Source organism: Ictalurus punctatus, chromosome 7 (assembly GCF_001660625.3).
Source record: "Ictalurus punctatus breed USDA103 chromosome 7, Coco_2.0, whole genome shotgun sequence".
Taxonomy (NCBI): Eukaryota; Metazoa; Chordata; class Actinopteri; order Siluriformes; family Ictaluridae; genus Ictalurus; species Ictalurus punctatus.
The window spans coordinates 31,995,103-32,007,599 of NC_030422.2; the positions used below are offsets into that span (position 1 = coordinate 31,995,103).

Genomic DNA, 12,497 nt, shown 5'->3' on the forward strand with positions numbered 1-12,497 from the left:
GGTAAGGACCCGTCTGCGGGTGAGAACCCGTCTGCGGGTGAGCTGAAGATGAAAAGTAATTTCAGCTTTCAGCAGGACAACGACCCAACGCATCCAACTCAAGAAAGGAACGACTTCACCTAAAGATCAGTGTTTTTGAAAGGCCTAGCCAGAGTCCAGCCCTGAATCCAACTAAAACCTGTGCTGAGCTGAAGCAGGCTGTGCACAGGAGACGTCCTCACAGTCTGGTGGATCTGGAATGGTTTTGTAAGAACGAGTGGGAAAATATCGCCAAGTCAAGACGTGACACGCTGGTCGACTCTTCCGGAAAAAGACCGAGTGGTGTAATAAAATAAAACCGCTCCAAATAAGTGTTAGTCTAGGGGTCTGCACACTTCTGCAACCAGATTACCAGATAGGTTTTAAGTTTTTATTCCTACGCTTCACCAGTTCACACCGAGGGAAGGAAAAGTTCTGACGTTATCTTAGTTTCAATCTTCATCCATCGCAAAAAGGTGCCATTTTAACCGGGCGGTGTAGACTGTTTATATCCACTGTAAGTGCACTATAAAGGGTGTAAAATGGCTTCTACACCCTATGTAGGGTACTAGACATCCAATAAGGAGCCATTTAGGATGTAGTTCCCTAGGTTTATTTGAATAAAGACCTTTTCACCCTGTCAAGTGCACTAGAGGTTCAATACGGAGCCTTTAGGGATTCAGATCCATATATTCTCGTAAAATGATGCTGTTGGTAACATTGGTAACTTTTTTATTATTATTATTAAATCTTATATATCAGTGATTCAGTGTGTGATTTCTTTTTTTTTCTCATTTAATTCCGTTTTATAGCTTGCTTTTTATTTATTTCTAACACCAGGAAGTCTAAGGAGTATAAACACAACAGATGGAAGCGTTCTGTACAATGCAAAAGTGATTTATGTGTAGATAAAACTCATTTTATAAAACTTATTTTCCTTTATATGGTGATGAGATTAAAAGGAACGGAACAGAGAGGATGAAAGTAGTTGAAATGAGGGTGGAGTTGAATCTGTGCAGTAATGAAATATTTAATCACAGCAGTGACACGTTTATAGTTACGCTCACGAGAAGCAAACTTCACGCCTCTGGCATCTGGAAATGTTTTATTATTATTATTATTATTATTATTACGATTACTGCTCCAAAGGGAAAACCGTGAGTACGATCCCGTATTCCGCTCTGAATGCCATTTTAAAGCACACAAATATTTCATTATAGCTCGATTATGAATAAAGAGAATGTTCAATATGCCCCTCAGTCAAAAATAACACTACACATGTCTTTATCCTCAACAGAAAAGTTCTCTGATCTATAAACATGCATGAATATGCAAATAAGACACGCCTCCTGCATCATCCTGCCGTCCTGCGTACCACTCAGATGAGTTCAGTTAGATACACAGCTAATAAACTGCCTCACACTCGAACACCTCAAACACGAATCAACTCCAACCCCAACACTGATTCTTTTCCTAACAGCTGGAACTGCAGCTGGAACTGCCTGTAGAAACAAACACAAACCTTTCCCTCAGAAGTGTCCCCATTTACAGTCATTCAATATGTTTATGAATAAATGAGAAATGATTACCTGTAGGAGTGTTTGTTTGTTTGTTTGTTTGTTTGTTTGTTTACCGGACCCATGATGTATTATTTAGCAGATAAAAACGAAAAAATGTTTAGCATAAAAATATGCCCTTTTTAAAATTTATTTATTTATTTATTTATTTAAAAAGGTGTTTTATTTTTGTTTGTTTATTTTCCACCCCAACCAAGATTGATCTTTTGGTGTATTTCAAATAAATAAGCTAAACATCATAAAACTATATATTTGTTCTTTTTTTGTTTTTTTGGGGGGGCTATGTATAACCCCAACTCAGAAATATGTGCTAACGTTATTTCTTTGCCTTTCTTTTTTTCTTTTGGTTTATTTTCCAAACCCTAACCATGATTAATTCTATTCTGTAACGTACTCAAGTAAAACTCTTTATTTATTTATTTATTTAATAGCTTTTTTCTTTTACTTTTCTAAAAATTAATGAATAAACCTTTCTAAATTTGTCATAAACAAAAATAAATCCAATGACAAAATGAGAATTATTGTGTGTGTGTGTGTGTGTCTTTGTGACGGTGTGTTGGGCGAGTGACGTCACCAGGCGTGGAGAGAGAAGGGGCGTGGCTCCGCTGATGGTCGCTGTCCGTGGTTCTGAACTCGCGCACGCTGAGAGAGACACAGTGAGAGGGAGAGAGTGCGCGCGCGAGAGAGAGTTCAGCATCTCAGTCTTTTTCATTTAATCTGTTTCTTCCTCTTCACCCTGTCAGTCCCCCCCTCCCCCTCCCTCCCTCTCTCTCTCTGAGTGTGTGAGAGTGTGAGCGTCTCCGGCACCGGGACACGGCGGCGCGGTCGGTGGAGCAGGATGGAGTCCCCGGTTCTGGTCTCTGTGCTCCGGCTTACACCGCTGCTGCTCCTGCTGCTGCTCCGCCTGAGCGCCGCGAGCCGCAAACACGGTCAGTTCCTGCTCGCGCTACTTCCTTTATTTAACGGGAACACACGGGGCTCGAGGGGGTTAAACACATATACACACAACACGCGCGTGCATGTGTACACACATGCATGCATGCTGCGTGTGTGTATGTGTGTGTGTGTGTGTGTATACTCTGTTAGCGCTCGTGCATGGTGATGCTCAGTGTGTTCGGTGCTCAGAAGTGCATTCTCACCCCCGTGCAGTGCAGAATCTGTCATTTTATTCCAAACGATTCATCTGTGCGCAAATGCAACGTGCAGCTTAGCTTGTTGTCATGGTTTAAACAAACAAACAAACAAACAAACAAACAAACAAACATGCAGCATCAAACACCACCGGAGCTTAATTTAATTAACGGGCTGTTAATTAAAGAGCCTCATTTCCGTCTGTCCCAAACCACACCCCATCCACCCCACAGTGCGTCTCCAAGTCACGTGAAGGGGGAAAAAAAGAGGGAACATCTAGTGCACAAAGTTATTACCCTGATAAGAAGACTCTCAGAAACACAGGGTACTAACTGCATCTGATCTCCCTTTAATATGTGCATGCTTTCAGCAGGAACTGTAGCTTTCAACAAAAAAGCAGGAGGTTTAAGGTGTGTAATAGGACGGTAGATCTTTCAGTGTGAAGGCACTGAAGGGGACGTTAGAGGTGAGGAGAGGTGCAGATAGTAGCCCAGAAATAGTGTGTCGTCAGTGGAGGAGTTCAAACACACTGATATCTCTCTAACAGAGCGAGAAAATGATTATAGTGCATATTTAAGTAATATTCTTATGTTCAAAAAGTTTAAGGACCCTTTAAGAATACCCATGATGCACCTTGATATGTTTCAGAAAAGGGTTCTAAGTAGAACCATGTCTGCAGAAGACAAGAAAGTAAAAAAAAAGAGACAGAAGAAGAAGCATTTCCTATACAGCTGTGATGCTTCTCAAACTGGAATCCTGGTGCTCTCTGGGTGGGAGGGGCTACACTCTGTCCCCTGTCAATCACAGTGACACTAGCCAATCGTGAGAGTCCGTACGCTGGCGTATGAGGAAGAGGGCGGATTGAAAAGATGCATTCGGTTGCGTTGCCGTGTTTGGGAAATGCGTTCATGTTGTCTGTCACTCTTATCGGTTTAATATTTAATATTTAATATTAGCCAAGACTGAATTAGGGAGAAAAATGTGGATTGTAAAAATGATTACGTGATATCGACCGGGTGGTGGTTTTCACAGCTGCGAGGTTCCCGGTTCGATCCACGTGCTCTCCGCGTGTCCACGTGGGCTTCCTCCAGGTTCTGCGGTTTCCTCCAGCATGTCAGTAGGTGTGTGTGATTCGCTACGCTGACTTGCCCCTATGCGTGAAGACTGTCTTGCGTTCCCATCCGACATGTACAGTATTCCCATCTCACTCCCGGTATTCCCGGGATAGACTCTCCGGATCGCATGATGACGTCAGCTGGGATCTAATAACTACACTAGAAGCGTATTAATTGTTTAATCCGCCGGATGTTTGAAGCAGACTGTTAAAGAAGTCTGAGACTGAATATTTTAATAGGAACCCATGCTCTGAGGAACCTTTTTTTCCGTCCATCCCACAGCCGATGAGAACAATCATTAAAGATCCATGAAAAACGTTATTTATTCGCCCGCTCCCAAACGTTTCCGGCTCTGTTTCTTTTCAGTTTTTAAGAGAACGGGGAACCGTGCGTGTGCTCTCAGAACGAACGGTCCCGTTATCTTAGTTTACCTTTAATTATCTTTTAAAGCTTCAAAGACACATCGGTGCCGCTTAAGGTCCAATTATGTAGCTTAAAAGGTGTGAACGGTGCTCACTAAAGATACAAAACACCCTCGTTGGTTGTTCCCTCGACGGTTTCACATCTACAAGCTGAAGGTACTCGGTATACACTGTAGTTTACGAGCACTGTAGAAACCTAGCACGGCGTTCTCGCTTGATTTGGCTCCGCCCCTTACTCTAACAGTCAACTATCCAATTAGCTGTTCTTCCGCCAGGGCAACACTCTTCGCTTCGACGTGGAAGGGGAAGCTTTTCCTCCAGAGTGAACAAACTCCTTCAGTAATGAACGGCAACAACCACATTGAACAGAATGATCAAAATATATAAACTTATTCCCATGATAAAAAATAACTCGTAACTTATCTCAGGTAGTGTTTAATTATATTTTTTTCCCCCTTGAAGTACTTCTGCCTAAATATTGAAAAATGAATCTTATTTATCTTCACCAGGCCATGTGATTGCAGAAAAGGAAGTACAAACAGCACTTCCTGGTCATGTGACATGGCTTTTTGTTGTTGTTGTTGTTGTTGTTGTTGTTGTTGTTATGCCAGTGTTAAAGCCCGTCTTTTTCCAGTAACATAGGAGAATAATAGTAATACAGTAAAGGGTTAAAAGCGACATTTTTGAACATGACTCCCAGTAACATTAAAAAAATCTATATTTTCTTTGTAATTAGAGTGATATCTGAGTATTAATTAGTAAAATGAATAAACTTTTCTTTCGCAACCCCATTTTTTATTCCCTATTTTGGGAACCTGTGCACAAGTGGAGTCAAGAATGCTAAGCCACTAGCCTAGCTTGCTCTTAGATTGGCTTTATTATGGTCAGTGATGCAGATGAAATAAAGATCGCTGTAACTCTAGTGATCAGGAGCATGTCCGTCTTTGCTGTAGATATGTTTTAAGGTTTAAAGTCATGTCACGCACAGGTGAACGTCCCAAACACACACACACACACACACACACACGCACACGCTGTTATTTTTAGCTACAATGTAGCAAAGTTATACAGTTATATTTGCCGTTTGCGATCTGATTGGTCCGGAGGTTACACACATGCTCGATGTCACTCGGCACTTTTCTGGAAACGCCGCTGTGACCTGAATTCCAGCGCCAAAAAAAAAGCCCATACGCGCCACTCGTGTAGGTGTACGTGTGAAACGCGTGCTGGTGGTTGAGGAAAAAAAGCACAGAATTCTGGGATGTTCGGCTTATTAAGTGTGAGACTGATGAATGTGTGTGTGTGTGTGTGTGTCCTGCCAACGTTGGTGTAGTGTGAAGACGACGCATAATGTTTTACACGCCCTCTGTTACAGTCTCTGGACTTCTGACTCATGTTGATGTGTGATGTGCGGTGCTATTTCCACGTCCATGATGCTGTGTGAAAAGCAAACCGTTTTAACTGAAGATATTTTCAGTAACGGCACCGTTGGGTTCTGGCTCGTGATTGGACGGAAGGTGTCGGTTAATTTCCTACAGCAGCAGCTCTGACATTAACACGTTTATATAAAAGCAGCGACGTGTATTCGTTGATACGGTGACGCTTTCCCTGAGGAGACGTTTATTTATTGAACGTTTACGGAAGGAGTCTCCAGTGTCGGCGGGAAAGCCGTGACTGTTTTCTGACATCTTCTCTGCAGAGGACTTGTTGGTTCCTGATGTCCCGACTTTCCGAAGAACTGGTTGAGGAACCCTTCTGGGAACCTTTTTATAGCTAACTGACTGTTTAAGCGATATTTACACGCAGCACAATCATAACACAAAGCTTCTTAAATGGATTTTATCTGGAAGCTCGTGTGTTGCGGTGTTCTTGATGGAACGTCTCGGTGTTTCCTCAGAGAAATGGAGATCTTTTATCCCTCCTACGAGGTACTCTGACTGATCGGCTGTATTAGCTACATTAGCTTGTAGAACAGAGAGTATTATGATGTGTAGTAATATTAACCCCAGCAGGACGGTGAAACGCGCCAGATTCCCGCTGGCCGTCTGAGTGTTTCCTCTACACGCATCATTCAGTTCATTACAAGACCCTCCATGAGCTCGCTACAGAACCACTTCTGGAAAATTATAGTCTGTTATATGCGAGGCAAAAATAGACAAATTTCTGCTGAAGCAAACCTTTGAACACTGGGCTGAGGGACAGAAAGAAAACAAAACAAAACATTGTTTCGCAATCTATTACACGATCGATATCCCGGGTGGTGCAAGCCATCGTGGCCAGGAGTCTAAGGAGCAAAACAACTGGCCGTGCGGCTTGAGTAGGAGGGGCTCTTTTTCTGCTGCCAATCACAATGACACTAGCCAATCATGGAGGTTTGTGAGCTCGTGTATGTGGAAGAGGGCAGATAGCGCTTTCCTCTGAGTGTGTTATTCTGCAGTTGGTTGGTTGGCTTTTATAGTTGAAATGTTCAAGAGTGAATAATAATATGTTTCGTTTATAGAGCGCCTTTCCAGAGGTCGAGGACTCTTTAGAGTAGTGACGCATAAGCAGTGACCGGTCATGGACACACACGTAGTACAGTCAGTGACCGAGAGCACAAATCCGTTTTAAGTTGAGGTTTAAACTCAGAATTGCGTGTATGCTGTATGTTCAGTCCATTCTTTTAGCCAATCACAGGCTACTTTCATAAATACAACCCGCCCCCTTTTACGACTGCTTTCACACTCGGTGGGTTTTTTTTTCTCCTCCTATGGGATGCTGGTGTATCTTTGGTAGCAGTAGAGATTCCTAATTTGAAAAAAAAACAATGTTCAATTTTTCAGCAAGGCATCGAGGGAGAGAGTCCAGAAAGCTTTATTTTGTAAAATAAGGGAGTTTTCACACTTGAGTCCACACCCAGGACTGATTCTGGACTCATTTTGGGGGCGGGGCTTATAATCGCAGGTTTGCCTTCACATAAAGGAATTCCTTCCAAACCAAATGGATCAGTTGCGCAGTTCCTTTTTGTACCACCACTCCAGCAGCAAAGAACAGCGCGTTTTGGATGCAGAGCATGTCGTGATGCAGGAAGATCTGCAAACGAGGCGGCGTTCTCATATAAGAAGATTTGTAACCTTGCAGGACGTGATCTGGGCTGATTACAGAGCTCCAGCACTCTGAAAGTGTGATTTTATATACCAATAAACACTCTGTCTCCTCTGCTGATGACCCTTTCCCCATCACAAAACCTGAAACAGGAAGTAATGTCACAAGTTGAACCAATCATGTTACTTGGCTTAAGTTAGTCCCAGACCATGGCTCTGAGGTTTGACAACAACATTCACGCTTCACCAGACGTACAGAACTCTCAGGACGAGTCTGGAAAAAACACCCAATCTCAAAATGACCTGAAGATCAGATCTCACTCAATCAAACGCTCGACTGCGTTCCAGAAACGTCCGAACGACTCGGCATCATGGTGAGCGAACAGAAGCCGCAAGATGCCGTCGGTTCGCTGTGAACGCCGTGATGGAGGCGTGTCTCGGGGGATCTCACGGGACAATCTGTGCTTGGCACCCAGCCGAAGTTGGTTCTGTTTGGCTGGAACGAGCGAATTTAATCAGAGAGCGAGAGGGACATGGCGACACGCTGCCAGGCCATCTGTACAACGAGATACCGCGCCACTCTCTCTCGCTTTCTCTCCTCTCATACGTTCACATTATCCTTTCGTAGCGTTTACCTCAAAGCGAGACGTGTTTATCTTTTGGGTGGCGCGTGAAAGTGCACCTGGAGAGGTGCTAGAAATGAGAAGAGTGAGCACAAAGGACAATGGGATTGTGTCCTAAACGTGATACGTGTTTTGAAGTCTCTGTATGTCTTCACGGGCATCTTCAAGTAGTTTCTGTCCTTTTCCAGACTTTTAAAGGTGCCACAGTTGATTGTTTCATTCTTTCTTGCTAGCACGAATAACCTGCAGAATGTGTAGAAGATGATAGATTAAATCATGGTTTAAGCCTTTAAGTGCATGATGTGGCGGTGAAAACCCGTTTGGAAACAGCCTGCTTGTGTGTGTTTACATGGCTCTCTTTTTCAGTGTGTTCAGAATGGAAAAATAGGGCAGAAACCGGTCAGCGCAGCCAGATACTTTAACAGTGAGCAGACAACCGTACCGTGCTTCTTAAAGACAAGGAACACGGTGAAACCAGAATAAACACTATCAGTGATTTCCCAAGATGGGGTGCTTTATTACTGGTGAAGGGGATGAAGCTAGACTCCCGAATTAGCGGCGTTTGCTCCTGGACAGCTCTGGAAACGCAATCTTTATACAGCTTTGCGCGGTCTGAATGGCTGCCTTTACATAACGGATCGAACAGATACGTTTTTATCACTCAAGGGAAAAGCAATGCTTTCTACGGACCAGCTTCGTAGACACGGAAGCCAGCTTAATATAACGTCAAACCTTGTTCACAAATACTGTAAACTGATTGGCTGTTAGCTCTTTTGAGATGTATGCTTCATCCGGTATTTGAGTCGTGTATTGAGCAACGTTGTGAGGGGCTTAGTGACCTTAGTAATCTTGGGCGACTGGGGGTTTGAATCCCGCCTCCGCCCTGTGTGTGCAGGGTTTGCATGTTCTCCCCGTGTTTCCGGGGTTTCCTCCACTTTCCAACCCAGTCCAAAGACATGCACTGTAGGCTGATTCCAAACTGTGTGTGAGTGTGTGCGCGATTGTGCCTTGTAATGGGTTGGCACCCCGTCCATGATGTCCCCCGCCCCGGGTCCCCTGGGATAGGCTCCAGGCTCGCCGTGCCCCTGTGTAGGATAAGCGGTATGGATAATGGATGGATGTTCTGACTCTTGCATTTATAAACCGACTAAAGTCTAACAGCTCCTTTCACTGATAAAACCGACCTGTAATCATACATAGTGCGTTATGGACACTATCTATGACACGAGTAGAACTACTGTCAGGATTTTTGGTAGAAAGCATATTAAACATCATTCTTTTCGGTGAATGTTTCACATTATCCGAGATTCTAAAGAGAACCCAAACTAAACACTGGCGCTAGTGTTTGGGACAGAGCCCAGATCCTGACGTTCTGTGAGTAATGAACAGCAGCCATATGTTCAGTACATCATACATTATAATTCCACTACACTTTCAGCGGCCATGTGACTGATGATGTATTCTATTCTCTCCCCTTTCTTTACTTCTATATATCATACGTTTACATCTACGGCGTTTGGCTGACACGCTATTCCAGAGTGACTTACATTTATCTCATCTATACAACTGAGCAGTTCAGGATTAAGAATCTGATCGGTAGTCAAACATCTTAACCACTAAGCTACCGTTACCATAGCATCCCAGATATTTGTACATTGCTTTTGTAGTCTCCGTTGTATGGCAGTTAATGGAGGTACAAAATGATAGGTTTTCTTTCCCCTTGTGTTGGTGAATGCTCAGTTGGTTAAACGCTTAGTGAAAAGTTCTCAGTCTTGCTTTGAAGACAAACAGTGACGCAGGGGAAGTTCAGGAGCATGGAGCCTATCGCAGGGAACTTGGGGCATGAGGCAGGGGACACCCCACCCATCACAGGGCACATTCACACACAAATTTACACACCACGGACAATTTGGAACCGGCAATCAGCCTACACCACATGTCTTGGGACTGGGGGAGGAAACTGGAGTACTCCGAGGAAACCTCTGAAACACGGTGAGAACATGCAAACCCTGTGCACCCCGGGCGGAGGCAGGATTTGAACCCCCAAGGCACGTTTCTGAATTCTTCTGTATGCAGATGAGGTATGATGCAACTGGTTCAACTGATTGGCTCAAGACAGTAGCACAAGTGGTCACAGGATTTACTTCCTACCTGCAGTTAGTTCCCATTTACTCTCTGATGACCTAGAAGCACAGTTTCGTCTTATCCCGTAAACCTGTAAACGACCTCTCGTTAAACGTCCATGAAGACATCAGAGAGAAAAACAAGGCTGGGAAGGAAGTAGGTGTCTCTGGTGAAGGTATAAGTGTGAACACAGGGCGAAAGGATGTTATGATCTGTCGTACGTCATAGTTATAGTCCGTGGTGCTGGCTGTTATTGGGCATTATGTTCAGTGGTGCGGTGCATAATGAGTGGTGGATTTGATGAACGTTTTTTGAGAACGTCGAAGCAACCCAAGTCGATTAAAATGCTGTACAATGAGGCCACAGGCATATTATTTCCTCCTGAATCATTATCATTATCACCCACTTCTCATTCCCTGAGTCGGGTTATGATCCACTCTGGTACATTTACTTTTCCGAAGCTGGATAAACATCAGACTGAATGTTAGTCACACTTCACGATGGTGGTGCGCTCTCAACGCTTGCAGAACTTTATGTAAGCCTTAATAAGCGCCGGTTTTGCATTTACTAAATGAGCGTATTATTGCAGACTAATTCTCCAGAATCATCTGCTGCTGGCTTCATGTATTTCTGTGTGTGTGTGGGGGGGGGAGAGAGCGAGAGAGAGAGAAAGAGAGAGCGTGGGAGTCGTCGCTCGTTTCCTGTCAACTCCGTCTAGGCTATAAATACATCTCATAGAGGAAGTGAGCAGCCTTGTTGAGAAACTAATATCTTTCTCTCTTTCTTCCGCTGTATCTTCATCTCTGTCATTTCTCTTCCCCCGTGTTTTCTCTTCCTCGATATCTGTCTTTCCCCCCTTTCTCTGTGTATCTCTCATCGCTTCACGTCAGTATTTGAGCTAGATTACGATGATTGTTTCTAAACCACCAACGTTATCCCCAGCTCAGATTCTTTTTTCTCGGCGTCGTTATTTTGTTAAAGGAACATTTTGGCCAAAAATAAACTGTATACCGTTTTCTACTGACTCCAGATGTAGTCGATTGGCCAGAATATGTTCTGTCGTGTAAAAACACGAACAAAACAACACTGGAGCATTGTGGGAGCAGCCATCTTGGACAACAGGAATCACATTTTTCCGTATTGCCCCCTCGTCCTCAGGGTGAAACTGGACCAAAAGCTGGAATTGATCGTGATGAAGGTCTCAAGCCAGTTTCCCCTTATTAGCATTACTGACCTACTCTACATCAGCTAATCCCTCACCGCTATCTTTGCTCTGTTGATGCTACTGGCTTGCGCTGTGTAGTTTTACTCACCGCCGAACTACCTCTTATCTCATCCCTGCTGTCTCAGATATCCTACAGGATTCCTACTCATTTGGAGAAGGTTACTGGGAAAGATGGCTGGAAGTATTTAGTGCCAAATACTATGGTATATGTCAGTAACTGACTTGGATAGAAGGTCTTCAGGTATTTAGGTTTTAACCAGGTTCACATTATCCAGGATTCAGGAGTTATCCCGGGTTCAGGTGTTATCCCGGGTTCAGGTGTTATCCAGGATTCAGGAGTTATCCCGGGTTCAGGTGTTATCCCGGGTTCAGGTGTTATCCAGGATTCAGGAGTTATCCATATTCAGGAGTTATCCATATTCAGGAGTTATCCATATTCAGGAGTTATCCATATTCAGGAGTTATCCATATTCAGGGTTCATGTGTTATTTAGGGTTCAGGTTGTTATTTTGGATTTCAGATGTTATCCAAGCTTTAGGTGTAATCCATATAAAGGGTCCATGTAATATCCCTATCCAGTGTCCAGCTGTTATCCTTATCCAGTGGATAGGGATATTACATGGACCCTTGATATGGATACCACCTGGATAACAGCTGGACACTGGAAAGTCTGTTATCCCTATCCGGGATTTTGGTGTTATCCCTACCCAATTTTCAGTTTTTTATTTATTTTTTACTTTTATTTTTTTATCTCTGTCCAATATTTTGGTGTTATCCCCACCCAGTGTCCAGCTGTTATGACTATACTAACACCCGTATAACAGCTGGACACTAGGTGGGGATAGCAACTGGACACTGGATAGAATAACAGCTGGATAGGGGAACACCTAAAACCTTCATAGGGATATTATATGCACCCTTGATATGGATACCACCTGGATAACAGCTGGACATTGGACAGTCCAGCTGTTATCCCTATCCAGGATTTTGGTGTTATCCCTTTCCAGAGTCCAGGTGATATCCACATTATTTTTTAAACATAGCCATACCCAAGATATGTCCTTTCTCATGCACCACATGCTCATGAGGCAATCCCTCCGAAATAAACACATGCCAATGCTAGAAGCTAAAGTCGAGTTCTCATAATACACTTCAAATGGCTACTCTAACCGGTATTTG

General features: G+C 43.6%; 1 protein-coding gene across 1 annotated transcript in view; it reads left to right on the forward strand.

Annotated features, from left to right (window-relative positions):
* The first annotated feature begins 2,187 nt into the window (after positions 1-2,187).
* The window catches only part of ptprn2 (protein tyrosine phosphatase receptor type N2), a 241,272-nt gene continuing 230,962 nt past the window's right edge, over positions 2,188-12,497 (forward strand). The window contains exon 1 of the mRNA XM_053681691.1: positions 2,188-2,524. Within this exon, the coding sequence (XP_053537666.1) occupies positions 2,434-2,524 (91 nt within the window). The 5' untranslated portion in view covers positions 2,188-2,433. The remainder of the gene's footprint in view (positions 2,525-12,497) is intronic.